This window comes from Saccostrea cucullata, unplaced genomic scaffold, assembly GCF_032062105.1.
Source record: "Saccostrea cucullata isolate Sc308-1 unplaced genomic scaffold, CSIRO_AGI_Scuc_v1 ctg2846, whole genome shotgun sequence".
Lineage (NCBI taxonomy): Eukaryota > Metazoa > Mollusca > Bivalvia > Ostreida > Ostreidae > Saccostrea > Saccostrea cuccullata.
In genome coordinates, this window is record NW_026920312.1 from 99991 (window position 1) to 114335 (window position 14345).

At 36.9% G+C, this 14345-nt stretch overlaps 1 protein-coding gene across 1 annotated transcript; it reads left to right on the plus strand.

The window, feature by feature from the left end:
- Positions 1-6882: 6882 nt before the first annotated feature.
- Positions 6883-10410, plus strand: LOC134246806 (uncharacterized protein K02A2.6-like). The gene has a single exon (XM_062729161.1). It carries the CDS (start codon positions 6883-6885, stop codon positions 10408-10410), a length of 3528 nt encoding a protein of 1175 aa, XP_062585145.1.
- Positions 10411-14345: the final 3935 nt, after the last annotated feature.

The window sequence follows — 14345 nt, forward strand, 5'->3', positions numbered from 1 at the left end:
ATGTACTAAAAATAATCGCCATCCCGATTACAAATACATTTTTAAATACAAAATTTAGTCGATATTTCCATTGCGCACCTTAACTGTACTGCGAACCTCCGTTTCTTTTCAAAATGAAATTTGACTGAACTGTTTATTCTAATCCGTGCTTTTTTTATGCATCTTGTTGTGAAAACATTTGCCTATAATAATTTCTGGGGAGGATTTGAGACCAAATTATTTTACAATAAGGTAACTTGTTTAGAAAATTAACAATTGTTAGATTCATGAACTTTTGCAGATGGCGTAATGACATAGTCCCAATACTGTTCCCACACAATGTATCATAAAAACATCAGGATGTCCAAACTGACCAATAAGTTCATATATCTTGGGTTCGAAGTCCTCCCGAATCATGCCTCTTTTGCCAAACTTATTTATATGTTGTGGGTCTGTAGGTGCAAATGCTGGTCCGAATAGTTGATAAATGCATGACGATAGGCATAATGAATTAGTGATGATCCGATTATCCATACTTTAAGTGCACCTGCAAACTTAGTATACTCGTTAGCACAAAGTACTTGAACGTTGAAAGGTGCATTAAAAAACAATATCTATATCCGAATGTAAGAGTACATAGCATTTGATTTCCATCTGCCTTTTAACTTAATTTCTTCTTCAGGAACCCCCCTTTGGTACAAATGAGTAGCCCCACCTATTCTAAATGAATGTGATTTAAATACTGAAGTGTCAAGACCAATGAACTTGATTGATCTAGTTAAAATTGCGGTAAACTGATATGAAGTGAGTGGTTTACCATTGAGATGACAGAAGAATGGACCTTCACCATGGGGCCTTATAGCTAGATATTGTTGCATGTAAAAAATAAAGCAGATGTTTCGCAACTGAATGCTATTTGTACTGTTGCACCTTTACAAAGTTGATCAGTTTTGGAACTCTTTAAGAAGAACTGAATTTCTGTGTCGGATACTCTGAAATCGCAAAATGATAGTGTTGTTGCCTTACTGCTAGAAACTGTAAATTCGCTAACTCTGAGTAAGCCAAAAAAAGCCAATTTAAATGCTGATGCAAATAGCAATAAGGGGAGATTATATTTTTTTCCTGAACCAGGCAAAAGAAGCAAAGCCCCTTTGGTATGTAGTGGCGGTATTTTGTGACACTGCTGCTGAAAGAATGTCCTCTACCTCAGGCTTAAGAGATTCAATAATGTAGGAGGGATTTGTGCCGAAAACTTGTCCGCATTGGGGGCTAGGGTTCTGAATCTTGACCACTGAAAACAAGAAATTGAATCAGCTATAGAGTTCTTATAACCTGGGATATGGACACATTTTATCTGAATGTTATTTTTGATACACAACAGAACTAGAGGTCTTAAAAGGTACATGACTCTTTGAGATTTGCTTGATTGTGAATTGATAATGTGAACCAACGCCATATATATTGTCGGTATTGATGAGTAATTTATGAGAGATAAAATGATCAGACCAAATCCAAATAGCAGCCAATATGGGCACTAACTCTAGTAATGTGATGTCGCGACGTATTTCAGGACACCATGCGGTAGGCCATGAAATGACTGCCCAGTGATTATTGAAAAAGGCCCCTCCACCGCAGGAACCACAACTGTCGGTGAAGAGGTTGAGGATTTCATTAGTAGACCAGTCTAGGAATGGGAATGGTGTTTGGCCATTATAGCTTGCGAGAAATTCCAACCAGACCTTTGCATCTTCTTTCAACTGAGAAGTAACTCTTATCAGGGAATGGGACTTTCTAATGCCTATTATTGTGTTATAAAACCTACGGTTAAAAGCTCTACTTCCTGGTATAGCTTTGGCAAAGAAATTTAATGACCCGCACAAGGACTGCATTTCTTTTAATGAGATTTTGTTAGAATAGATCAGGGTGGTAAGTTTGGACCCAAGTTCAACGCATTTGTCTGATGGAATAAAAATAGTTTGTTTTATAGTATCAATACCCAGACCAAGAAATGAGAGCATAGTTGTCGGCCCCTCTGTTTTTTTAGCGTTAATTGGGACATCTAGTTCCTCACAGGTAGATTGAAATATTTCTGATAACTGTGAACAATTAGGGGTATCCGCCTTTCCCGCAAACAAGAAATCATCTAAATAATGTATAATATTTGAACTATGAGCTCTCTTTGAAACTAACCAATGAAGGAAGAATGAAAATTTTTCAAAGGTTGAGCACGCTATTGAGCAACCAAAAGGCATACACTTGTCTATAAAGTATATATCATCAATGCATATACCTTATAAACAGAAGTCTGATGGATGGATTGGTATTAACCTAAAAGCACTTGACAAATCCATCTTACAAAATAGGGCCCCCTATTCATTGAGATGGCATGGTCAAAAGAATCATAGGACACTGGACACAAAGATGGGTCAATGAAGTCAATGACACTTTTACCAATGGGGCCAGATAAAGATTCTTTGTTATTAATCTCCAACTGCCATCTTTTTTGGGAAGTACACCTACGGGATTACTCCTTAGATTAGATATTGGAGAGTTATCAAAGGGCCCGGCCATCCTACCAAGATGAATTTCTTTGTCAATTATACTTTGGAGTTCAGATAGTTGATTCTTAGCTGAGGACATATTTCTTGGTTGCATGGGAAGCCTCAATCCTGTATAAAACAAGCAAAACCATTTTGGATACCATTTAATTTATACTGAGCAGTTTCCTTATCAGGGTATTGAGACAGGTGCTTTTGTAGGGGGGCCAGCTTAATTGGGGTTAAACCTAGGTCCCATATATCTTTGTCTGGGTGTTTGGGAGAAATGTCTGGGTCGCGTTGTAGATTGGGGGAAGGAATGGGGCCGAAAATTATACTGGGCTGATTGGGGGATATTTTGTCTGTTGTTAGATGGAGTTTTGGTTGGATTTGACCAGCAGTGTATGATTGGATGGTTTTTGTGACAGTACATGCACAAGTGCATATATGAGCAGGGATTTTTTTACGCACGAACCTTTATAATTATAATCATAATATTTGAGTGTTGACTGAGTTGGTTGTGGGAGTGTCTGATTTGCCATGTACAATAACCACAATTCTGCATCGACCGACCCCCAAGATATACTAGTGTGCTTAGACATTTTAAGCCTGAACTGTTTGTCATATTCCAACCACGAAGCAGATGGGTTTCGACTAGCTCCTAGACGAATGGTCTGCATGTACTTTAAAATGCCATGCATGTCTGCTGAGTGTCTAGCCAAATAAATACTAGAAAACACTAAGAACGCATCAGTCCAGGACTCAATAGATGTAATTTTTTTAGTAACAGACTTCGGTTGCATAACTAACTGGCCTCCAACTATTGAGAACTTTTGGGCCTTTTCCGAATCTGACTCAGACTCTAAGACTTTAGCTAACTATATGTATTCTTTCCCCCAAATTTTTTCCTTCAATGATTGGGACATGTAGCCCCAACACATCAGAGACACTAATTAGAGGTTTTGGGCTATTGTATGAGGGAACTGGTATGCATGTAGGAACGCTAAATACAGCACCTGAAGTACTAGATGTTGATGCCGCTGTAGGAAGAGCAGCTGAGCTGCCTGCGTAGCTGTTGACGGTGGAGCAATGGAGCCAAGACTAGCAGTGGCAGCGTGGCTGGATTCTGTAGAGGAGGCATGTCCCGTTGATGAGGTCGTAGGGGGAGGGTCCTGTGATTGATATGTCCTGGCGGACCTGGTTCCTGGTCTTGCATAAGGTGATGTAGTTTTCCTCTTAATAACATGACTTAACTCATAATGAGTTAAGTCGGATTATTCGAGCTTATCTCATTCACTTTCAAGATTAAATACTTTCCATGCTTCATGTTAAATGCTCAGTTAAAAATGAAGCATCAAGAAACAAAGCCACATCATTGTTTATTTTATGTTTTATTGCTTGCCTTATTTTATTGAAAATTTTGTCAATTATTAAATATTCTACATCAAAGGGCAGATCACTCTTACCTGTGAAAACTATTACTGCGTTGAAATCAAAACTCTGTTAACTAATAATTTTCTTTCTAAAATGCCCCCACCCTTTTTTCCAAATAAAACACGTTTAATTAAGTAGACTTTAATTCAGGATGTCCTACATAGAAGCAAGTCACAGTGTAGTCTAATCAGATTCTGAAGATTAGGATGATTCAGAATTCACACCTTCGAGCTTGTTCTTATTCTTACATAAACAAGTTAAAAGTTTGTTTTTCAGCTTTTCGTTTTCTCAGATTAATTCCTTGGTAGAACAAGATTTCTTCTGTTTTGACCTCTTTCGTTTTCTAACTCTCTCACATTTCGATCACTGCATCTTCGCAAGCCCATTTGAGCCGTATGTCTTCATCTTGTTCATCCGTGTCCTCTTCTGTGCCCTCATCATTCAAATTGCATTCAGGACGATTCCTTGAAGACGAGGTCGATGGCCGGGGATTCCCCAAAGAGCTTGTTGATGGTCGGGAGTAATCCGGCATCACGGGATTTCCCGAGACGGTCGACTGGGAATTCCCTGTTGAACAGGTACTAGTCAATTCTCGGGGGTTCCTGGAGCCTGTAGTTTCTGTCGAGGGGGAGCTGACGCAAGAAAATGTAGAATTCACAGTGGAGCTTTATCTTGTCTCCATGTAAACAAGGGCACCGCTTAGCGGAGCATCCCCTCGCGAGAGGAACTTCAGTGGTAGTGGCAATATCTCATAAGAGATCAATTTTCTCAAGGGACAATAAACATGTTAAAGATTGATAGTAGAATGCATTTTGTTTGATGTCCATCTCAGGAATTTTTTGTTAATATGTAAGCTTGCCGGCGTAAAGCACCACATTAATTCCTATAATAGGAACTGACAACCATTGAAAAGTGAGGGATCTTTTTGTGCCAGCATCTATTGGGACATGGCCCCTTAGTTTACACGGTCTCTTTTGAATGACCAGTCTCCTAGTCTCACAAAGGGATTCAAACCCGCAACATTAGGATCTACTCCCTTACTTTTGACAAAATTATTAGTGAAGTGTTGTTGTTGATCATTTTTTTAAAAAATGCACAGCGTCTTGGTTGAGGGGGATGGGGGGGCATAATATGGATACCTAATGCACTATAATGAACGGTGTTGCCAAGATTACTAAAAATAGATTTTTTTGAGAAATCCCTTTAAAACGCTACTCCTCCTACAGTTCTGGTCTGATTTCAATATAACTTGGTACACAATAAAACTACACTAAGATACATATTAAGCTAGTGCATCTGTTTTTGATTTGATAAACGGTGTTGCCATTGTTACTTAAAATAGAAATTTCTGTGAAATTCCTTTAAAATGCTTCTCCTCCTACAGTTTTGGTCAGATTTTAATACATCTTAGCAAACAAGTAGACTACCGTAAGATACATAAACTAGTGCATCAGTTCTTGATTTTGCTGAACGATATTGTCATGGTTACTAAGAATAGAAATTTCTGTGAAATTCTCTTGCTTCTCCTACAAATATGGTCTGATTTTAATATAACTTGGCACAAAAGTTCACTAAGATATATAAACTACTGCATCTGTTTTTGATTTCGATGGTGACTTAAAATATAAATTTTTGTGTAATTCTTTTAAAACGATACTCCTCTAAAAACTTTTTGGTCCGATTTAAATAAAATTTGGCACACTAGGTGACTATACTAAGATACATAATTCTGGACTTGTGTTTTCCACTTCATAAGAATTTTATTTCTTATCTTTCGGTTAACATTTTCAGCAGTAAAAGGTTATGTTTGGAAAAAGAGTGTGGGGTGGTATTAACAGAGAGAGAGAGAGAGAGGGAAAGAGAGAGAGACCAATTCAATGGGAAATATAGAATATGGTCATTTTTCAAATTCAAAATATGCAATGCTGTGTACAGCCATATCGTTTCCTCGAAAAAATATACTATCTATAAAGTGGTTTAAGGTTTTTTTTTTTAATTTAATTGTTTAAAAATTATTCACGGAAAGGATTTATCAAATACCTCGAGCATCGGGATTGGATTGAATGTCATTCAATACATCCGACACAGCTACAAGCGATAGAACAATCTTTATTCCCCACCTTTTTTGACCCAAAATGCATGTGTTGGTCTGATTTCAAAATAACTTCACACACAAATAGACTACACTAAGATATATAATTCTTTGTATAAGTTTATAATTTCGATGAACGATGTTGCCATGGTTACTAAAAATAGAAATTTGTGTAATATACTTTTGAAATAGTACACCTCCTACAGTTTTGGTCTGATTTCAATATAACTTGGCACACAAGTAGACTACAGTTGTAATATTCATAACTTTATTCCGGATTTATTTTATTTACTGTACCAAGTTTACTTTTACTATCAACTTTCGTTTTGTAACCAGTTTAGGGAACTAGATAATAAATGGTGGCTGCACATGTATTGTGTTTTTGTGCTTGACATATCCAAGCCATCCTCTCTCCCCTATCACGCATAACATTACATGGTGTCAGATGGAGCACATAAGACCACTACCGGAATTGGATTTTTCCTCTTCAGATGGAAATCTCCCCGAACGATGGAGGAAATGGGAACAAACCATGCTGTTATATCTAAATATAGCCATGCACGGGCGGGACGAAAAGGATCTTTGCAGTGCATTCCTCTACATAATCGGGCAAGATGGGCGTGAAATTTTCAACACGATGACAATTCCGGATGACGACAAGGATAAGATAGAGCCCTTGTTTAAGAAGTTCAAGGAGTACTGTGCACCCCGGGAAAACATAACGGTATGGAGACACAGATTCCACACACGGCAACAAGGTAAAACAGAGACAATCGATCAGTATGTTACAGATTTGCGTGTGATAGCTAAAACTGTAAATTTGGAGCATTAGAGGAGGATATGTTGCGCGATCGTATTGTTTGTGGCGTAAACTCTGAGAAAGTGAAAGAGAGGCTACTTCGTGACAACAAACTGACATTAGAGAGCGCACTAAGTGTTTGCAGAGCAAATGAGGAGTCTGCTATTCACCTTAAAGACCTACACAGCGAGGAAGCTACAGCAGCCGCAGTGTTCAAGAAATCAAAGGACCGAGACCATCACAGGCAGTCAGCTAACAGAAACAACAGAAAGAAACAAAGCACAAGACCGGTAAGCACACATGAACAAAAAAGTAAAGGGAAAACATGTGGAAAGTGTGGGACTAGTCATGATGTTAGAAAATGTCCAGCGTACGGGAAAAGCTGCCTAAAGTGCAACAAGCCGAATCATTTTGCGAAAATGTGCAGAACTAAAAATGTGAATACTGTTGAGCATGATGAAGTACCGACAGATGAAGAATTCTTTATAGATGCAGTGAGCAAGACCCCAAGTACTGTTGTTAAGGATGAAGCATATGTGAATCTCGAGTTCAACAAAATGACTGTCAAACTGAAGATTGACACAGGCTCACAAGTGAACATTATATCTAGAGAATTGTTGAGTAAACTACCAGTGAAAAAACAGATCACAAAAACCTCTGTGAAGTTGACGAGTTATACTGGCAACCACATACCTATTATCGGAAAGTGTTTTCTTAGACACAAGAATCACAACTTAGAGTTCTATGTGACTAAAACAGACACTATACCATTGCTTGGACTCAAATGTTGTGTAGATCTAGGACTGGTAAAGCTCACAATGGCGACTCAGAAAAAGGAAGAGGACGCGGAACTATACGATGAGTTCTCATCAGTTTTCCAAGGATTAGGGTGTTTGCAGGAACCGTACCACATACAGATTGATTCAACAATGAAACCGGTTGTACACCCACCTAGAACATTTCCAGCAGCACTTAGAGATGATTTGAAAGCCTCACTAGATGGAATGGAGTCCCAGGGCGTCATTGGAAAAGTGGACGAGCCAACGGAATGGGTTAGTTCCATCGTTTGTGCAGAAAAATCCAATGGTAAACTGAGGATATGTCTGGACCCACGGGATTTAAATAAGGCAATCAAGCGAGAGTACTATCAACTACCCACGATTGAGGAGATCACTACTCGTCTTGCAGGTGCCAAAGTTTTCAGCAAACTGGACGCCAACAGCGGTTATTGCCAGATACCACTTGATTCGGAAAGCCAAAAACTAACAACATTTAACACACCTTTTGGTCGTTATTGTTTCCGAAGGATGCCATTTGGAATAAAAAGTGCTCAAGAACTTTTCCAGAAGCGCATCTCACAACATTTCAGCCACATTCCTGGAGTGGAAGTGGACATAGATGATATTTTGGTCTGGGGAACTTCTAGAGAAGAACACGACCAGAGATTAAGAACAGTGCTAGAAAAGTGTAAAGAGATAAATTTGACTCTTAACAAAGACAAATGTGTATTTCGAAGTTCTGAAGTCACATACATTGGACACATTTTATCATGTGAAGGTGTCAAACCAGATCCCAGGAAGATAGAAGCCATCACTAAGATGCCCCCACCAGAGGACAAAAAGGGAGTTGAACGACTATTAGGGACCATCAACTATCTGGCGAAGTTCATACCCAATATGTCGAGGATAACACAACCCATCAGAACACTTTTAAGGAAGGATGTGACATTTCACTGGGACCATGAGCAGGAGAGTTCATTCAAGGAAATCAAGAGAGTTTTATCTGAAACACCTGTTCTTACATTTTTTGATGTCAAGAAACCTGTGATTGTAAGTGTAGATGCGTCAAAGTCAGGATTAGGAGCTGTTGTTCTACAAAATGACAAACCCATAGCATATGCATCGAGGGCGCTTACAGATGCTGAAACAAGATACGCACAGATTGAAAAAGAACTCCTTGCGGTGACATTCGGGCTGGAACGGTTTCATCAGTACACATACGGTGTTGACGTCACAGTGGAAAATGATCACAAACCACTCGAGTCAATACTGAAAAAACCTCTTTCTCAAGCACCGCCAAGACTTCAAAGACTTCTACTTAGATTACAGAAGTACACGTTTACTTTCAAATACAAGCCTGGCAAAGAACTAGTAGTTGCAGATACACTATCACGAGCGTGCCTTCCCGTCAACAAACAGGAATCTCAAACTTTGACTCAAGAGTTGGATACGTTTGTTCATTCTGTGTTCTTACAAAGTGTGCCTATGTCAAGGAACATTCTCGAGGACATCCGCAGGTCAACTAAAGGTGACGATGACCTTAAACGAGTGAAAGATTGCATTCAGAATGAATGGCCTCAGCACAAGGAATTTACAGCAAATAAGACATTACAGACATTCTGGAAGGTCAAAGATACTCTTACTGTGGTAGATGGACTGATTCTCAAGGGAGAAAGAATCGTGATTCCGAGAGATATTCAGCCGGAAATCTTGCGACAATTACACACAGGACACATGGGCATGGAGAAAACCAAGCGTCGAGCTAGAAACATTGTATACTGGCCCAATATGAATAGAGACATTGACAATATGACTCTACAGTGCAACACATGCATGGATTTCAGAAACCAAAATCCTAAGGAGCCTCTTGTCTCGACAACCATTCCTGAAGGACCATGGCAAGTAGTAGGAACAGATTTGTTCAGCCTACACAACAGTGACTACTTGATTGTTACCGACTACTACTCAAGATATTTTGAAGTTGCAAAACTACCTAACACCAGAAGTAGTACTGTGATTGACAGACTTAAGTCCATGTTTGCGAGACATGGCATTCCGTATGAAGTCAAGAGTGACAATGGACCTCAGTATATTTCACAGGAATTCAGACAATTTGCTAAGGATTGGAACTTCCAGCATACTACCTCTAGTCCTTACCATCAACAAGCTAACGGACTTGCAGAGAGGACAGTTCAAACGGTAAAACGACTACTTGAGAAATCGAGAGTTGACGGAAGTGACCCTTATTTGGCCATACTGGAATACAGGAACACACCAACGGATACAGAATCACCAGCTAAGTTATTGATGAGCAGAGAGTTGAGATCCATATTACCTGTTACCAAAAGGCAACTTAGACCAAAAACGGTGAAAACCAAAGACGTCGTCAAGGATCGAAAGGAAGCGCAAAGGAGACAACAATATTATTTCAATCACTCAGCTCGAGATCAACCAAAGATTTCTATGGGACAAGCTGTTCGATTCAGACACAAAGATGAATGGAAACCGGGTTATGTGATGAAGAACGAAAACCGATCATACTGGATGACCACACCAGAAGGGGAATACCGTAGAAACCGGAAGGACATTCTTATTTCAAAGGAGAAAAACTTTAAACCAAAACCAGCAATATCCATTGATGATGAGCCAAACAGTTTACAGGAATCTAATACAGCAGTAGACTCTCAGAGTGCTATCGTTTCGGAACAGCAATCTCCACGTAATCCTACTGGAAGTTATCGTACCCGATCTGGACGAGAAGTACGAAAGCCCAAACGTTTTGAGGAATAGAATTAGATTCAAGGATGTGTCAGTGATGAATGATTTGTGCAAATAACTTTTGTGTTTGTAAGTGGGGCAGAATAATCCCCATTATTTCTAGTCATTTTATTTGACCGGGCAGTCTACCCAAGTCATTATTTGTTAACAAGTTTAAAGTTGTTAAGATGTGTAGACCAATTATTTTATAAGAAATTATAACAAAGGCATTGACTGAACTTTAAATTTTATTACTTCAAAATTTTGTTAAAGGAAAAGTAGTAATATTCATAACTTTATTCCGGATTTATTTTATTTACTGTACCAAGTTTACTTTTACTATCAACTTTCGTTTTGTAACCAGTTTAGGGAACTAGATAATAAATGGTGGCTGCACATGTATTGTGTTTTTGTGCTTGACATATCCAAGCCATCCTCTCTCCCCTATCACGCATAACATTACAACAGTAACATACATAATTCTGTATATCGGATTTAGATTTCACTGAACGATGTTGCCGTGGTTACTAAAAAAGATTTTTTTTGTAAAATACTTTAAAATACTATTCCTACAGTTTAAGTCTGATTTCAAAGTAACATGGCACACACGTAAGATATATGATTCTGTATATCGGTTTTTAATCAGATTTGTCACGTAGGCAAATTTCATATAAAATATGCCAACGTGCAAGTCTGTGTGATTCATACACCAATAATTCACACTAAACTTAAAAACATTCCTCATATTTACATTTTATATGTTTGGAAGAAACTAATATATACATAATATTTGCATTTCCCGCTGTCCTATATCATGGCAATTTACTAACGTCGCTGCTGCCTCATTGTGACGTCACGTTAACGCACGTTTCTCTATGTATATTTCTACGCGTGGGTATACACGAAAATGGTTTTCAAATCAATTTCACAGTTGGCTTAGTAGAAAATGGCAGCGAAAGTAAATATTTTAAGATGAACGGTGTTGCCGTGGTTACTAAAAATAGAAAGAGCGATATATGGTAAATGTCTCAATTGGCCCCTTAAAATGAATATCTTAATTTTACTTTATATATAGCTTTAATTTGTACAGCTATGTATGCGACCTTTATTGATCATTTTCATTTTGATCAAAATGCCGTTATTTTAGAAATATGACATCATGAATATCACGTTTTCCCGCCATTTTAGGATATTTTGTATAAAACTGCTTATTTTCAAGCAGTTTTTCTTCCAGAAAATATAGAGCGCAGCCTAGAACAAGCTTTATATTTTTACCAAAGATGTATCTATCCAATACTAATTAGTGACAGAAAAATTATGTATGTTCTACACTGCGCTCTATGTTTCCCATAAGAAAAAACATCAAGAAAAAGGCATATTTTTGGGTTTTTTGTTAGATAGCAAAAATAGCATTATTTCTCATGTCATTTACAGCTAATGAGTGCATATAAATGTGAAAAATATATTGGAAATATTTCTGATATAATCTCTTCTACAAAATAAATATCAATTAAACATATCTAAATGTCATTCTAAAATGTTGATGTTTAGGGGGCCAAAATTGGCTCTTGTCATATATACTCCTTTTTGTCATGCACATTTTAAATGCTACTCCACCTACAGTTTTGGTCTGATTTCAATATAACTTCATACACAAGTAGACTACACTAAGATACATCATTCTGTCCATCGGTTTATAATTTCGATGAACGGTGTTTTCGTGATTACTAAAAATAGAAAATTTAGTAAAATACTTTTAAAATTCTACTCCGCCTATAGTTTTAATCTGATTATAATATAATTTAACATGCAAGTAGACTACACTAAGATACTTAGTTATCAGTTTTGGGTATGAGTTTCGATGAACGATGTTGCCATGGTAGCTAAAATTGAAAATTCTGTAGAATTTAATACAAAAAGGCTACCCCCCCCCCCAAGTTTTAGTCTTTTTGCAATCTTGCCACAAAAAGAAACGGAATCAAGGATCATTATTCTATTTATTGCTTTTGTAAAGTTTATGTCCCAACTGCTGCTTTTCTCCTTCTTTATTATAAGTACAAACCGGTAGAGCTACAGTCTTGACAGAGACTTCTGGTTATAATTACATGTTTGGTTCCATGTTGGTCGTCGCTGTAGTTGGCTGTTCTAGATCTGTCGCAGATACTCGCACTTCCGCAGCCATTGTGACCAGATTCTGTGCTAGATCAGTACTCTCATTTACCATGTGCTCTCCTTCTGTGGGTTGATTGGTCGCCGTCGGAATCAGCAGATTCTGATTCAGCTTACAGGAGGCATGGATAGCTTTTCATTTTGACGTCTACTGCTGCGATATAAAGCTTAACAAAGGGAAAAAACTACTAAATGTACATATATATGAAGTGACTGTTTACAATGTTGGTCCGAAACAGTTATTTACAGATTACTACCGTGTCTACTTTACTTGAGTGGATGACACCAAAATGTCTCCGTTAAAATTGAATTTAGATGTATCATCAATTCTAATCAAGTCAAATTGCAAACATTTGACTTGTGAAAACAATTTATCAATAGAAGGACCTCTTCGCAGGTATATTAAATGTTTTAATTTCATTACATTGTGCTTTATATAATATTTACACAATATCTCTGATAAGGTATATAGAAGGATTAGGGTTAGGCGTTCTGGTGTTAGGGCGGGGTTTTATTGATTATACATGTATAGTGAAAATGCATTAATTCTTTGCAAATCTTCTTTGCTCCTGAGTATTAAGAAATCTAACTACCTTCAAAGTTATGACGAGGAAGGGTTACTCTTCTAAAATTGTGAATTTTAAAATGACCTCAGGGTCAGCGGTTCTGATGTTTGGGCGGGGCTCTACAGATCACATTGTGAACATGCATCAATTCTTTTAAAATCTTCTTCTCTGCTCCTGAGTATTAATATCAATTCTCTATAAAAATCAAAATTTTAAATAGGGTCGTGGACATGACATATCTCCGATTTAGCTGAAATTCACACCATTTACTACAATTGGTATGTCTTTAATAAATATGATGTTAAAGTCTAACTTTTCAATTTGGTTGCCATGGTAACAGGGATGTTATATTTAGAACCCTCTGATAAAGCAAATTTTGCTCTGTTTTAAATTAAATTTGTGCACATTCAATTAATTAGTAAAAATTCACATGAAAATTATATTATGTGAGCTCATATTACTTAAATCTGAGAAATTAATTTCATTCAAAGATATTTGAATGAAGATTAAGCGAATTTTCATTGCAGCATTAAGGTTGTTAGCAAATTGGCAATTTGCCAAATTTGTCTTTTTTAGTCATATTCAATGAAATTTTTCACCATTTTGACAACTGATATATTTGTAACCATGTATCATTAAATAAACTATATATTCTAAGAATTTATGAGAATAAAAAAAATTAATGGGTAAATCAAAAACTTTCTAGAAATTATTGCATGAAAATTGGCAATTTGCCAAAATTGACTTTTTTAGTCATATTCAATGAAATTTTTCACCATTTTGACAACTGATATATTTGTAACCATGTATCATTAAATAAACTATATATTCTAAGGTTTTATGAGAATAAAAAAAATTAATGGGTAAATCAAAAACTTTCTAGAAATTTTTGCATGAAAATTGGCAATTTGCCAAAATTGACTTTTTTTAGTCATATTCAATGGAATTATTCACCATTTTGACAACCGATATATTTGTAACCATGTATCATTAAATAAACTTTATATTCTTATGTTTTGTGAGAATAAAAAAAAATTAATAAATTAATGGGTAAATGTACAGCTTTCTAGAAATTATTGCATGAATGACCCCCCCCCCTCCATTAATCACAAATAACAGAGAAGATCATCTAACAACATGTTTTACCAAACTGAACAAATTGTTATGTAGTATGAATATATGTCAAGTATTTAAATTTCTTTTCAATAATTAAATAGAACTTCTGAAATTAAC